General features: G+C 40.1%; 1 protein-coding gene across 6 annotated transcripts in view; it reads left to right on the forward strand.

Moving 5' to 3' along the window:
- The window catches only part of cobl (cordon-bleu WH2 repeat protein), an 81,511-nt gene that overhangs the window by 19,565 nt on the left and 47,992 nt on the right, over positions 1-13,954 (forward strand). For 3 of the 6 annotated variants that reach the window (XM_047360654.1, XM_047360653.1, XM_047360658.1), the window contains exons 3-6: positions 7,539-7,733; positions 10,163-10,373; positions 12,481-12,709; positions 13,350-13,394. In XM_047360654.1, coding sequence (XP_047216610.1) covers positions 7,539-7,733; positions 10,163-10,373; positions 12,481-12,709; positions 13,350-13,394 — 680 coding nt within the window. Of the gene's footprint in view, positions 1-6,132; positions 6,308-7,538; positions 7,734-10,162; positions 10,374-12,480; positions 12,710-13,349; positions 13,395-13,954 lie in introns of those variants that run through there. The other 3 variants (XM_047360657.1, XM_047360659.1, XM_047360655.1) reach the window with 2 other exon arrangements.

Genomic DNA, 13,954 nt, shown 5'->3' on the forward strand with positions numbered 1-13,954 from the left:
GGGATCTGGTCAAAGCTCTCCCGGAGGTGGGAGTTGAATACATCCCTGGCCGAGGGCTCCGCCAGGCGTTCCCAGCAGACCCTCACTGTGCTTGGGCCTGCCAAGTCTGTCCGGCTTTCTCCTCCTCCAGCGGATCCAACTCACCACCAGGTGGTGATCAGTGGACAGCTCAGTCCCTCTCTTCACCCGAGTGTCCATAACATGCGGCCGAAGGTCTGATGATACGACAACAAAGTCGATCATTGACCTCCTGCCTAGGGTGTCCTGGTGCCAAGTGCACTGATGGACACCCTTATGTTTGAACATGGTGTTCATTATGGACAATCCATGACTAGCACAGAAGTCCAATAACAGAACACCGCTCTGATTCAGATCGGGGAGGCCATTCCTCCCGATTACGCCTCTCCAGGTGTCACTGTCGATTCCCACGTGGGCGTTGAAGTCCCCCAGCAGAATAATGGAGTCCCTGGGAGGGGCACTATCCCGCACTCCCGACAGGGACACCAAGAAGGCCAGGTACTCCGCACTACCGCTCCACCCGTAGACCGAGACGACAGTCAGAGACCTATCCCCAACCCGAAGGCGCAGGGATACGACCCTCTCATCCACTGGGGTAAACCCCAACACGAGACAACTGAGCTTGGGGGCAACAAGCAAACCCACACCAGCCCGCCGCCTCTCCCCATGGGCCACTCCAGAGTAGAAGAGAGTCCAACCCCTCTCAAAGAAATGGGTTCCAGAGCCCACGCTGTGCGTGGAGGCAAGACCGACTATTTCTAGTCGATATCTCTCGACCTCCCGGACAAGCTCAGGCTCCTTCCCCCCCCAGCGAGGTGACATTCCACATCCCTAGAGCCAGCCTAAGCATCCGGGGATCGGGCTGCTGAGGTCTCCACCTTCGTCCGCCACCCAATCCTCTTTGCACCGCTCCCTCGTGGTTCCCCCTGCAGGTGGTGGGCCCACTGGGGGATGGCCTCGCGTCTCTCTATATATATATATATATATATATATATATATATATATATATATATATATATATATATATATATATATATATATATATATATATATATACAGGGGTTGGACAATGAAACTGAAACACCTGTCATTTTAATGTGGGAGGTTTCATGGCTAAATTGGACCAGCCTGGTAGCCAGTCTTCATTGATTGCACATTGCACCAGTAAGAGCAGAGTGTGAAGGTTCAATTAGCAGGGTAAGAGCACAGTTTTGCTCAAAATATTGAAATGCACACAACATTATGGGTGATATATCAGAGTTCGAAAGAGGACAAATTGTTGGTGCACGTCTTGCTGGCGCATCTGTGACCAAGGCAGCAAGTCTTTGTGATGTATCAAGAGCCACGGTATCCAGGGTAATGTCAGCATACCACCAAGAAGGACGCACCACATCCAACAGGATTAACTGTGGACGCAAGAGGAAGCTGTCTGAAAGGGATGCTCGGGTGCTAACCCGGATTGTATCCAAAAAACATAAAACCACGGCTGCCCAAATCACGGCAGACTTAAATGTGCACCTCAACTCTCCTGTTTCCACCAGAACTGTCCGTCGGGAGCTCCACAGGGTCAATATACATGGCCGGGTTGCTATAGCCAAACATTTGGTCACTCATGCCAACGCCAAACGTTGGTTTCAATGGTGCAAGGAGCGCAAATCTTGGGCTGTGGACAATGTGAAACATGTATTGTTCTCTTATGAGTCCACCTTTACTGTTTTCCCACATCCAGGAGAGTTACGGTGTGGAGAAGCCCCAAAGAAGCGTACCACCCAGACTGTTGCATGCCCAGAGTGAAGCATGGGGGTGGATCAGTGATGGTTTGGGCTGCCATATCATGGCATTTCCTTGGCCCAATACTTGTGCTAGATGGGCGCATCACTGCCACGGACTACCAAACCATTCTTGAGGACCATGTGCATCCAATGGTTCAAACATTGTATCCTGAAGGCAGTGCCGTGTATCAGAATGACAATGCACCAATACACACAGCAAGACTGGTGAAAGATTGGCTTGATGAACATGAAAGTGTAGTTGAACATCTCCCATGGCCTGCACAGTCACCAGATCTAGGCGAGTCAGGAAACGTTTTCCTCCACCAGTATCACGTAGTGACCTGGCCACTATCCTGCAAGAAGAATGGCTTAAAATCCCTCTGACCACTGTGCAGGACTTGTATATGTCATTCCCAAGACGAATTGACGCTGTATTGGCCGCAAAAGGAGGCCCTGCACCATAGTAATAAATTATTGTGGTCTTAAACCAGGTGTTTCAGTTTCATTGTCCAACCCCTGTATAAAATAGCAATTTCCAATACTTTTTGAGGGAAAACGTGTTTTACTTGCAAATGTGAAACTTACAAATTGCCTGTTATAACTTTGTTATTCAGACGTACCACTATACGTTGCCACCTATAGAGCAACAGTCAGTCTTTCCATTTGTTTTTTTTCTAAATCGTTATTTAAAGCAGGGAAGATCTACCCTTCCCAAAATAAGCTTCCACGCGTGCCTCCCTCTGATGACTTATAATAGATAAGATAACTGATCAGATCTGTTTTCAGTATGTCCATTTGTATTTTTCCTGTCTTCCTTTTTTTAATCAAATTGTTCCTTCAAAGCTGTTTACCAAACATGAGTCTTACATAAAACAACATTGCATGGATCTTGAAAACATTTTTACTAGAATAAAGTACGATGAATACTGTCTGTGAAGAAGACCCGGCCAGACTGAAATGGCCAGATTACTTCATCAAAAATGAGGTGATCATTTTGAGCCATGTTGTTATATAAACCATATGGTCTGGTTAATGATTTCCATTAAGATGATGTCCAAGTCCCTACAGTGTTTGCTGCATCCCCTCTTTTCTTATTAAACATGACTGCCAGAATAGCTTATAATGAGCCCAGTCATACCAGTTAGCTCCACCATGCCTGTACTTGCAGTACATCCTACAACATCACCATTATTTCACTGAACACCTGGGAGAAGAAGAAGAAAAAAAAAAAAATTTGAAACAGGGAAGCTCACATTAGCTAAAGTAGTATGAGTTCAGGCTGCATGCAGTGCCTTTGCACAGGCCACTTACCTATTTAAGGTGAAACAAGCAGGATACACCACTTATAGAAATGACAAGCAATCAGATGAAAATTCATGAATATGAGAGATTTGTTCCAGTTAAAGTTCTGAGGGAATCATTGCCACCATTTGCCTTACATTTGCTACCATGGCTTGGAGTGAACCTGGCTTAAACACATAAACTCGAACACTTTTCAAATCAAATGCAACTTGATTGATTTGGATTTCTATGTGAAAATCTGTCAAAAGTCGCTCCTAAGTCCACTGATCAGCTCAATTCTTGGGATGTCATCAACCCTGCAACGCACAAAAGGACAATTCACTGTTTTGTTTTGATGTGCTTTAAAAAAGACGTAATGTTTTGAGAAATCTGCAGTGGAAATCCATACTTTAAAGGACTGTAAAGTTTTTATTATTAGAGTACATTTGTTAGTGAAACAAAATACAGCAGTGATGCTATCTTTCAGCAAAGTTTCTTACAGTACCAATGTTAATTAAAAGCCCTGCCCATGGACAGGTGGTGCTAACAGTACAAAGGCAGAAACATAATGACCAATCATCATCATTGTATCAAAAGTATAAACCTTTTTTAGATCATTGTATTGTTTCCGTTGATAAATTTCTCACCTGCCTGTGTGAAAAGTAGTTGATTATCATTGATGATGATGCAGTCAATTATTGAGCCAAAACACATCTTCAAAGGTTTTTGGCAACATAGTTGTACTCAAGGAGTTCTAATTCATTCAGCTACTCAGCTGTCTTTCCATGTGTTTTATCTTTCTTTGCTAATGGCAAATAGCAAAGCAATTTGTCCTGGAGCTGTAGGGTTGGGATTAAATTGCCACTGGGTCTGATTGGTAGTTCTTGTCTATCTGGACGGACGGACGGACAGCAATGTCATGTCCTGACAGCTGAAGTGCTTTTGCTTTACAGATTTGGTTTACAAGACATTGGATAATACGGACCATGCTGCAAAACTTTGTTATTAAGGAATGCTAACCCACAATTTGTTGAGGCAGCCAAGTGGACAGGTGGGGACATAAGGAGATGGAAATGATAGAAGATAATAGAAGAAGACTTTTGAATATTTAAAGCATGAATGTCAAGTAAAACAGATTTTTTAGTTCCCTCTCTATTTAAGTACCTTGTAAAAGGTAGCCAATGTGTTCTTTCTTTTAATGTCTGCCAAATACATTTCTGCTTATTACATCATATTGCATATTACAGGTTGTTTTTCATGTAAAGAACATGTAGAATAAATACTACTGTGTGTTCAAAGCACTAACTTTTCAGCAACCTAAACTGGAGTACATTACTTACTTTTGTTTACTTTAGACCGAGAGTTAACTTTTTTTCATATCAATCTGATGACTGACACTATTTGTCTTTTAAACAAACCAAAATGAACAATAAAGTTACAAACAGGAAGTAACATAGTGTTGGTATTTTGTACTGTTTGTGGTTATATTGACATTGTATTAGTATTGTTATCTTCGACTGTCCGCATCTTTATGTATTAGGGTACCTCATAGAAAATTTGTTGCCAGCTATTTACCTTAAACTGAATTACTTCCAGCATGCAAACTAGCACTTATATTGCTTGTTTATCAAAGTTTCCATAAATGGCTTCAGAAAAGTCACTGTAATCTGAAACTGCTGTGACAGATGAAGACTAGTGCTGTTTACGGAAAAATGTGGACAATTTGAAGCAGATCTTTTGCCAAAGTCATGTTCCAACAGCTCAAATAAAAAGAAAGAGTGTTGAGTGGATCAAACTGCCTAGCAGGACATAAAGCAAATAATATACAATGGGATTGTTTTGTTAACAACATTGTAAAAAGCAATGTAGTTGACTGAACACTCTTGCTATGTCTTTGTTCAGGAGACGTGATTGCTGCAAACGTTTCCTTAGAAAACGTTTTATCAATTTTAATCATAAACAATAATTGACTGCAGTGTTTAATAACTAGACTTATGTATATAATCATGTATATAATTGACTATATAGGTCAGATTGCACTGAATGGACTAAATATTTCTGTTATAAATTTGATATTTCTTTGTAAAGTGCATTGAGACATCTGTTGTGAATAAACTGAATTAATCTCAGTGTATGTTGCTCATGTTTAATGTGTTCAAATCTCAGCCATGTAGTTCGTATGTTTTCCTGTGCATGTATGGGTTCTGTTCCCACACAGCCTAAAAACTTGCATTTTAGATTAATTGGCCTATCTGAACTGCTTTTAAGGGTTTGTGCGTGTGCGTGAGTGTGTGTGTGTGTGCGTGTGTGTGTATGTGTAAAAAAGAGCCCATTTGTAATGGAGTCCCTGCGACATCGCAGCACTTACCGCCCCCCTGTGCCAGAGCAGGGTTTCCTGCTTTTCCTTCTTTGCCTCTCTATTACTCTACTCGCCTTTCTCGTTGCTTACGGTGATTCCAACTCTGTGGGAGATGAGACTTCTCCTAAAGGCGTCTTTGTCTATGTTCGAGAGAGCAAAGGAGAGAGAGCGGGAAAGTGAAATGTTGCTTTGAAAAAGGGAGGGAGAGGAGGATACTGGCTCACTGTACTTAGTCTGGCCAGAGCCCAGTCTCATGGGTCCACAGAGCCTGGTTCTGTTTACCTTCTAAAGACCAGGACCAGGAAGGTTTTAAATTATAATGCCTTTACAGCATCCTAAGCCTTCATAAGAATAAGTATATAATAAACATTATAAAGCTATGTTTCTGGAAGGTAACCCACATGTTTAAAGCGCTTTTTATTTGCAGTCTTGGTACTTCATAATAAAAAAACAGATCCTGATAATTTTACTCCTAACTGGATTATAATCAGTTTTGTCATATCCTTGATTGTAGGCTGTCATTCCAGTGACACAATCAGCAGAAACCACTCCCTTCATTGCATGAGTTAATGACACTCTGTGTTCTCTGGGTTATTCTGATGTCCCACAGCCTGTCAATGTTTAACCTGAGCCAGGTTAGAGTCCGTTCACTGTCATGCTGATGTGCATTCCTGTTTTTCTATTATGCATTTGGCTTTGGACTGGGAGGGGAGAACATTAAATGTCTATTGAATTTTGCAGCGCTGGGTTGGCTGAAAAAAGACAGGCATAGATTATTTTGAGGAGTGTGTTGAATCTTTGTAAGAGGATTTGTAAAGGTTCGGATTTATTCTGAACACCAGTTTGTGGACATTCAAACACAAGGGTTGTCTTTGATGTAAGTGAGTTACTTTTATTCTGTTTGCATATACTGTATGGAAATGTTTAGTCTAGAATAGCTATTTGTCACTGTGCCTTATTTATATCACATCTGCTGTTTGTTTTGGGCTGCTACTTGTGACCTCAGGACTCCATGTCAATATAATATATAATATTATCTAACCAATTTATGTATTGTTGTTTTTTTATTCAGTGTTCACATATTTGTCTCTGAGGCCTCTTTTTCACATGAGATGTAAAGATTCTCAGGCTATTCAATTGTTTAATTACTGGTGGCAAACTATTTCAAATCTGGGTTCCTTTTTAAATGCCAAAGAAGATCATTTCAAGAATGTTTTGCACCTCACTGAATTGCAATCTCTCTTTACTGCTCTCCTTGTTATGATGCAATCTTTGTTTATTGCTCTTCTTGTCATGACTCTTGTGTGGATGGCTTTATGCTCTTTATAGATTAATACTAGTATAATAAATAAATGTTATCTTTTGAATTAGTCTGGCTATCTGTTTGGGTAAAGGCAGCAGTCGGCCGAATAACAGAAATGCCACTTGTACCTTAACAAAAGTGAAGGGTGATGCTGATGTTTGATTTCCCAAAGTATGAATTTCTCTTGTAAGCCTGGAAAATAGAAGCCTTCAGACAGCAAAAAAAGCAGTGCACAGCAACAGGTGTGGGAGGGGTGACACTAGAAAATTCTTTATTGCTTCATTGAAAGGTATGACAGAAAATTATAGCTGTTGTGAAATAATATTCTTTTGGACCCATAGTATACCCTGATACCATTAACCGGTCCATGCCTGCATTCAGCTTATTAAAGCTATTCATCAGGTGGTGTTACAAGGTGATTACACTGTTGTTAATTATGGTCTTTTGGTCAGTTGATTAGTCATTTCGCAATCATGTGGAATCAGCAGCTGTTTAAGAGATGATTTCAGTGTTTGTTTTAATGTGAATAAAGGGCAGCGTTGCACCATAGACAGAAATACAGAAGAAAAAACTGTCATTGGTATTCAGGCTGCTCCTGAGGTGGTGACAGTGGAATTCATTCATAAGGCTGGGTTGTTATGTAACCAGGGCTGAACTCAATAGAAACAAAACTATCTCAGTTGATTTAGAAGTAAAAAATTAAACTAGTGCTCAACATATAAAAAACTAAGAGGTAATAAAAACACCTGCAATTATCTAATATTTCCTTTATCTTTTTTTTTTTTTTGGACTTCTTGTCATCCAGGAGGAGAATGAAATTTCCTGCCCCACCTCCACCACAGGCCCCCCAGCCTGCTCCCCGTCATTTGTTCAGGAACTCTCTACCTGATGGGGAAGGGACATCAGCCATAGATGTCAGGGAGAACATCCTGAGGCCCACTGTAGATTTCCAGCTAACCCTTCCGCGGGGGTACCAGGTTTCTGTAACAGAGGATAGAAGGTCAGTCCACGGAGAGTGCACTCGTGCACACATTCAATCTCTCAAATTCCAGTGGTATTTGTTCAGTTACTTTGCCTTTCCGCTGCTTTTGTTTGTGAAATGTTTTGGTCGTGACTGCTGTTACAAGTTGTACAAATCTATTGTTATATTATTTAACTGATAAATGCTTAACTCTTACAGTCCTAGAGTTAGATCCTGTGAGCTAAACCTCCGAATAGGAATATAGTAACTGTGTGTTGCCCCATTTTATAGAGCCTGGTGATCGGGACACATGCCAGTCTCTGCACAGTCCACAGGTCTTTGCCCTGGAGAGCGGTCGGCTGACCTGCTAATGCACTCCATAATGAGGTTCTCTCTGCTGAAGCAGGAAATTGGGGATGTTTTTGATTAAAAAAAACAAGCCTCTCTTTATTACCCAAACAGGATCCTAAGGCCATCAGGTGTCTCCATTACTATTCCCACCAGCATACAAATAAAGTATTGATTTTGAATGTGCTCTGGTAATTTTTTACACATACAGTGTACAGGTTGTTTGCACCTCAGTCAGTTAGAATATCATTGAAAAGTTAGTTGAAAAAGTGAAACTCATAAATAGATTATTTATGCATAGTGATTTCCTTTTTATGGTTATTTTGATGATTATAGCTCACAGCTAATGAAAACCTAAAATTCAGTTTCTCACAAAGTCAGAATATTACAGAAGATACAGAAGAAATTATGCAGTAAAAGGAGATTTTTATTTCAGAATTTGTATGTATGGCCTACACTATAATGACTTGACAGTTGTCCAGCTGTAGGTCACTGACACCCTCTGCAAGGAGAGTAAAGCCACATACAGCATATACCCTTGCCTCATGTCTCGAGAGAATTCAGATGTAAAGAACATCCCTTTGAGTCTGTAGAGGAAGTGCATTCCTAATACAACTCTGACAGCAGAGTCTGGCATTATGAGTATTGTTTTTTTTCTATTTTTGCTGTTATTTCATGTTGCTTGTTCTACTTTGTGTATCAGGCCTTTTCTTTCCACTCAACTTTCCAATAATGTGCCTAGATACAGCACTCTGTGAACAACCAGGTTCTTTAGCGATGACCTTTGGAGGGTTATGGAGGTTGTCTGCTGGACAGAACTGTCAAGTCAACGGTCTTCCTCGTGATTGTTTAGGACATAACATTTCTGTTGTTTTTTTTTTTATTGGTCTTATTTAAGATTACATTTTTCTGAGAAACTGAGTTTAGTGGTCTTATTTGCTGTAATCCATATTCACCAAACTAACAGAAATAAAGCTGGAAAATAGTATATTTGTGGTTTACAATTATTGATTTGATGAATTAACTTTTCAGTGATATCCTAATTTATTGAGACCCACCTGTAAAACTAATGTTTTGTGCAGTAACCATATTTCACAGCTTCACAACTGTTAAAGACAAGGTGACCTGAACTGGATCGCGCTTCTCAAAATAAGACTTTAATGAGATGTACCATAGTGTTTTAATATCACGAAATCTTGTGCCACGTGATGGCATAACACCAGTACAAGATCACAAGTGGAGTACACTGATTGCAAAGTTGGAGATTTTCTCTTCAGCGGTCAGTGGGGTTCATTGTAGCTGTCTCAGTTGTGTCACCTGATCTGGATGTTCCCACAGAACACAGGAGAGCATTTCTTCTGAAGATTATTATCTGAAGATTGACAGGTAGTACTATAGACCTAATCATCACCAGCCCTTTCCAACTCAATCACAAAGCAAAAGACACAAGTAGATGGCAGAGCCACAGTCCTGTTATGCTAATGTTGTGTTGCCTTACGAATCATGTAGTTTAGTATAAGTTGTTACGTGGGGAACACTTTCTTTACTGACAAGCAGTAAAGAGTTTGTTGTACTCTAGTTTATCTATACTATTTATTAGTCCTGGCAAAGGCAAATTGCAATTTTTGGTCATTATTTAAAAGAAAAAAGAAAATATGCTATTTGAACATCTTTTATGTGTTTTTTTTTTTTTTTTTTGTATTTTTATTTTAATGCTTATATATCTGTTCAGCACTTTGGCCTGTTGCGCTGGTTTTAAAATGCTTATGAATAAAGTTGGCCGGGGCTTGGCTTGAATGTTTTGCTCCTGAATAAGTAATTGCAGTTTATAGTTTGAATTTGTATGTGAATTTGTTTAGAACGATATTGTGCAGTGCTCATAAATGGAGTCTGATATGAGCACATCATAAGTTTTTTTTCCAAAAAGCTAAAGAACAACAGCAGTTAATGCTGACTAAAAAAACACAAATGTTTATCTTTCTTGTTTTCAGTGCATCAGTCTGTCTTTGTTTTGCTTCTCTTTTTTGTGAGGCTGAAGCTAGATAGGCTTTGTAACTCAATATTCTGTCCTTACATACACACACACACATTTTCGCTCCTCTTCTTCTCCCATCTCCCAGTAAAGCTTTGATGGATTTGCTGGTGGATCTGTGCGGTCGCCACCATCTTAACCCATCACTGCACACCTTGGAGCTGCTTTCCCCCGAGGGTCACTCTTTGGGATTCAAGCCCAACGCCCTTCTTGGTTCCTTCAATGTGGCCTGTGTGCTCATCAAGGAGAAAGTCGTGGAGGAGAAAGTGACGCGTAGACCAGCTCCTAAAGTGCCAGAGGTGAGTTATGTTGGATCCCAATGGATCCTCTTTTTGTTGTGTGCACTTCTCATTATGAAGTTCAGTCATGTATGGATCGCTATTAGTTAATGTTTTTAATATGCTGACAAAAATTTGTTACAATATATAATAACAATTTGAGGCCCAATGTAACGTTTATGCCCCCTGTCTACTTTGTACATATGACCACTGGCAGAAGGCAAGGCCAGTGAAACCTGTAAGGGCTCATGCTAAGGTAGGATGCTGGTTGCTTGTGAACTGGTCTGTATATTCAAGTCAGTTTCATAAGCTTTTTTGTGCCTATTCTGAGTGGAACCTCTATATGTTTCATAAACATTCAACCTTGTACATTTTATTTTTACTTACTGGTTTACTTTTAATTTGTTTCTTTCCGTGTTTCTTTTTCCTGCCTCTCCTTAACTCTCCTCAGCAGTTTGAATATTTGATGAGTCCCTTACCTTTAGTTACCATGCATTATTTCTCTGCTGGTCTCAGGGCTCAGTGGCTATTCTGTCTGCCTTTGACCCCACCTGGCCTCAGGCCAGAGGCCAACACTCCTCCAACAACTGCTGTCAGTCATTTGCTGTTTTATGTCTTCACCCACTGGACTTTTTCAGCAGTTAAAATCAGACCCAACAAGGCAGACCCCACTAAACCCCTGAATGTGTGCTGTGGTATTTGGCCATGTAAGCAAATCCTTTAAGTCCTGGAAGTTGTGTGGTTGGCCGTCCTTGGATAGAACTTTATCGACCACATCCCAAATATCTTCAGTTGGATTGAGTTCTGGGCACCTCTATTCATTGCTGTTCCATTTTTTTCTAAATTGTACGGTGAATTATTCTGCTGAAAGAGGCCATACTACATGATCTGGAACAATTTTTAGGTTGGTAGGACATGTCAATGTAGCATCCACATGGATGGCCAGACCTGAGGTTTTCCCAGAACATTGCCCAAAGTATCACACTGCTTCTGCCGGTTCCCTAGATAAGCCACATGCATCTGGTCATCAATATACAGTTAAACAACACATGATTCATCCAGTCAGGCCACCTTCAGCCATGGCTTTGTAGTCCAGTTCTGATCCTCATGTAACCGTTGTTGGCAGTTTTGGTGGACAGGGGTCAGGGCAGAAACCTGCTACTCACCAGCTGCAGTAGCTTATCTGTTGGATTTTAATACACAAGCCAATGTTTGCTCCATATGTGCATCTTTGGGCTAAATGATGTTTTGGAGATGCTCTGAAACCGTCATCTAGCCATAATTTGGCCCTTGTCACACTCTCTAATATCAATACACGTGCCCGTTTTTTCTCTCCTTGTACCATAGCAAATTTCAGGACAATATCTTAATTTACATTCTAATATATCTTGCTTATTTTCATGTGCCGTGGAGAACAGATAAACGTTTCTTATTTACTTCACCCTTCAGTGCTCATAATGTTATACTTGATCAGTGTATATGCATGATGCAATGGGGAATGTCTACCTGGCAATATATCCTATGTATATTAAGATGTTAGTTTTAATTGTTTGCATAAACGTCACTCTCAGAGCTGTAATTAGCAGCTCCCAAGTGAGACCTAAGGTCCATCAACTTCCTTTTTTAGATCTTGTGCCAGAGTTGTCATGTTGTCGGGAATGAAGAGAATTTGTGAGCGTCTCACTGTGTAATCTACGGATGACGGAGGAAGACTACAGATGCAGGAAAGATGAGGTTGGACTGTGCTTTAACAGAGGAAAAAACACATCGGTGCAGCTTTACAGGGGAAACACGTTTCCTCATAGAGCATCACATTGTTGCTTTTTGCAGCTAGATCACAAGATGCTGCTCTTGTGTACTACACACTGCACATGTGACTGTATCCCATCTACTAGGTTTTTCTGTTGTTTAAGTTCTTCCATCAATAACTGCCTCATTTCCTTGCCATAGGAGTGGAGCCCACCATTTTTGTGTGGTAATTTCCACCCTCATTGTTTGAACAGTTGCACCTGCTGTGCAACTACATATGTGCAATTTGTCCATTGATTGACATATTTTTACTTAATAAGGCTTTTATCTGATAAGTACATCTGGCTAATTGTCTCCATCATTATTTCCTCTGTGTCAGAAAACAGTGCGTTTGATGGTGAACTTCCACGGCAGCCAAAAGGCTGTGGTACGGGTCAACCCGCTGGTTCCACTCCAGGCTTTGATACCAGCCATCTGTGACAAGTGCGATTTTGACCCTGCACATGTCCTGCTCCTGAAAGACGGCATTAGTCGCCACGAGTTACCCCAGGACAAATCTCTGACAGAGCTGGGCATCAAGGAACTCTATGTGCATGATCAGAGTCTAGGTAAACCTTTACCTCAATTAACGCTAATTGTAATGTGGCGCTGTGTTTACTACTGTAGTTTCAGTGTCAAATATCAACCTTGAATGTAATAGGGATTGCCTTAAATGGATATCGGGTCTTTTATTTGGCAGTTGAGAGCCAAGGTCAGGATTTATGATTTATGACATCTTGAGAAACCAAAGCCAGAGCTATTTATAGATTCATTTTTTTATCACAGAAAATGTGGGTGTGCCACAGAAGCATTATGTCATTTGTATGGTCAAATGCAGTTATGTAATTTTAAGCATCCATGTGGGTTATGACTAGTATGCGTGCAGTGCCCTGCAAAAGCATTCACTTCATTTCAAGCTTTTTTACATTGTGCCATGTTGAAATCGCAAACTTCATTGTGCTTTAAATACACATTATTACATCAAACTTCAGTGTATTTTAAACATATATGAAAACATTCATACCTCTTTCTCCGGCTACTGTAAAATTGTTTATTATTTACTAAAATAATGTCCAAATCTTTTTAGTTTGTGTTGCATTTTGAAGGTCCTGTTGCAGTCCTGTGTCTCCAAAGCACACCAGATTCATCAGTTTATTGTAATGTAGGTTATGTATCAATGACGTAGTTTGTTTGTTAATTTTCTTCCAGTTTTTCAGCCTAAAACGGCTTCAGTCCCCGCTCTGAACAACTCAGGTATTATTCTTCATGTTGTTGGTGCTAGTGCCATCTATACTAACCCCCAGTGGCTGTTTAACCCAGTCTGCTGCCTCTTCCTCATTAACAAAGTATTGTTATTGTATTTAACAGACTTGGTATGTTGCTAGTAGTAATCCTATGTTAAATAAATTGTCAGTGTGTGATATGGTGATATGTTTGAACACCATTAATTTCTGAATAATTGGTAATTAATTAACTTTGCTTATTTAGAGATCAAATCACATCACTACTGCACTGAATAGGGTGACCTTGTTATATTGAAATGTTTTAGCTTATATTTCGTTTTGTGAGTAAAGCAGTTTAATATGTGAAGGTTAAATAAAGGTAGTAGAAAAGGGTTTAGGTGTGGCGCCCTCTGCTGGGAAATAAGGGAATGACTGAATTATGTTTGAAATGAACCTTAAAAAAAAGTGCATTGGTTTCAGAAAACACTAATGATATAAACACTTATTTTTATTATCATGAATTGAAAAAACTATTTGGGATTTGTGAGTAAATATATTTTTAATTTAAACATAATTTAAATTGAACATTTA

The sequence above is a fragment of the Girardinichthys multiradiatus genome, chromosome 3 (assembly GCF_021462225.1).
Source record: "Girardinichthys multiradiatus isolate DD_20200921_A chromosome 3, DD_fGirMul_XY1, whole genome shotgun sequence".
Classification (NCBI taxonomy): domain Eukaryota; kingdom Metazoa; phylum Chordata; class Actinopteri; order Cyprinodontiformes; family Goodeidae; genus Girardinichthys; species Girardinichthys multiradiatus.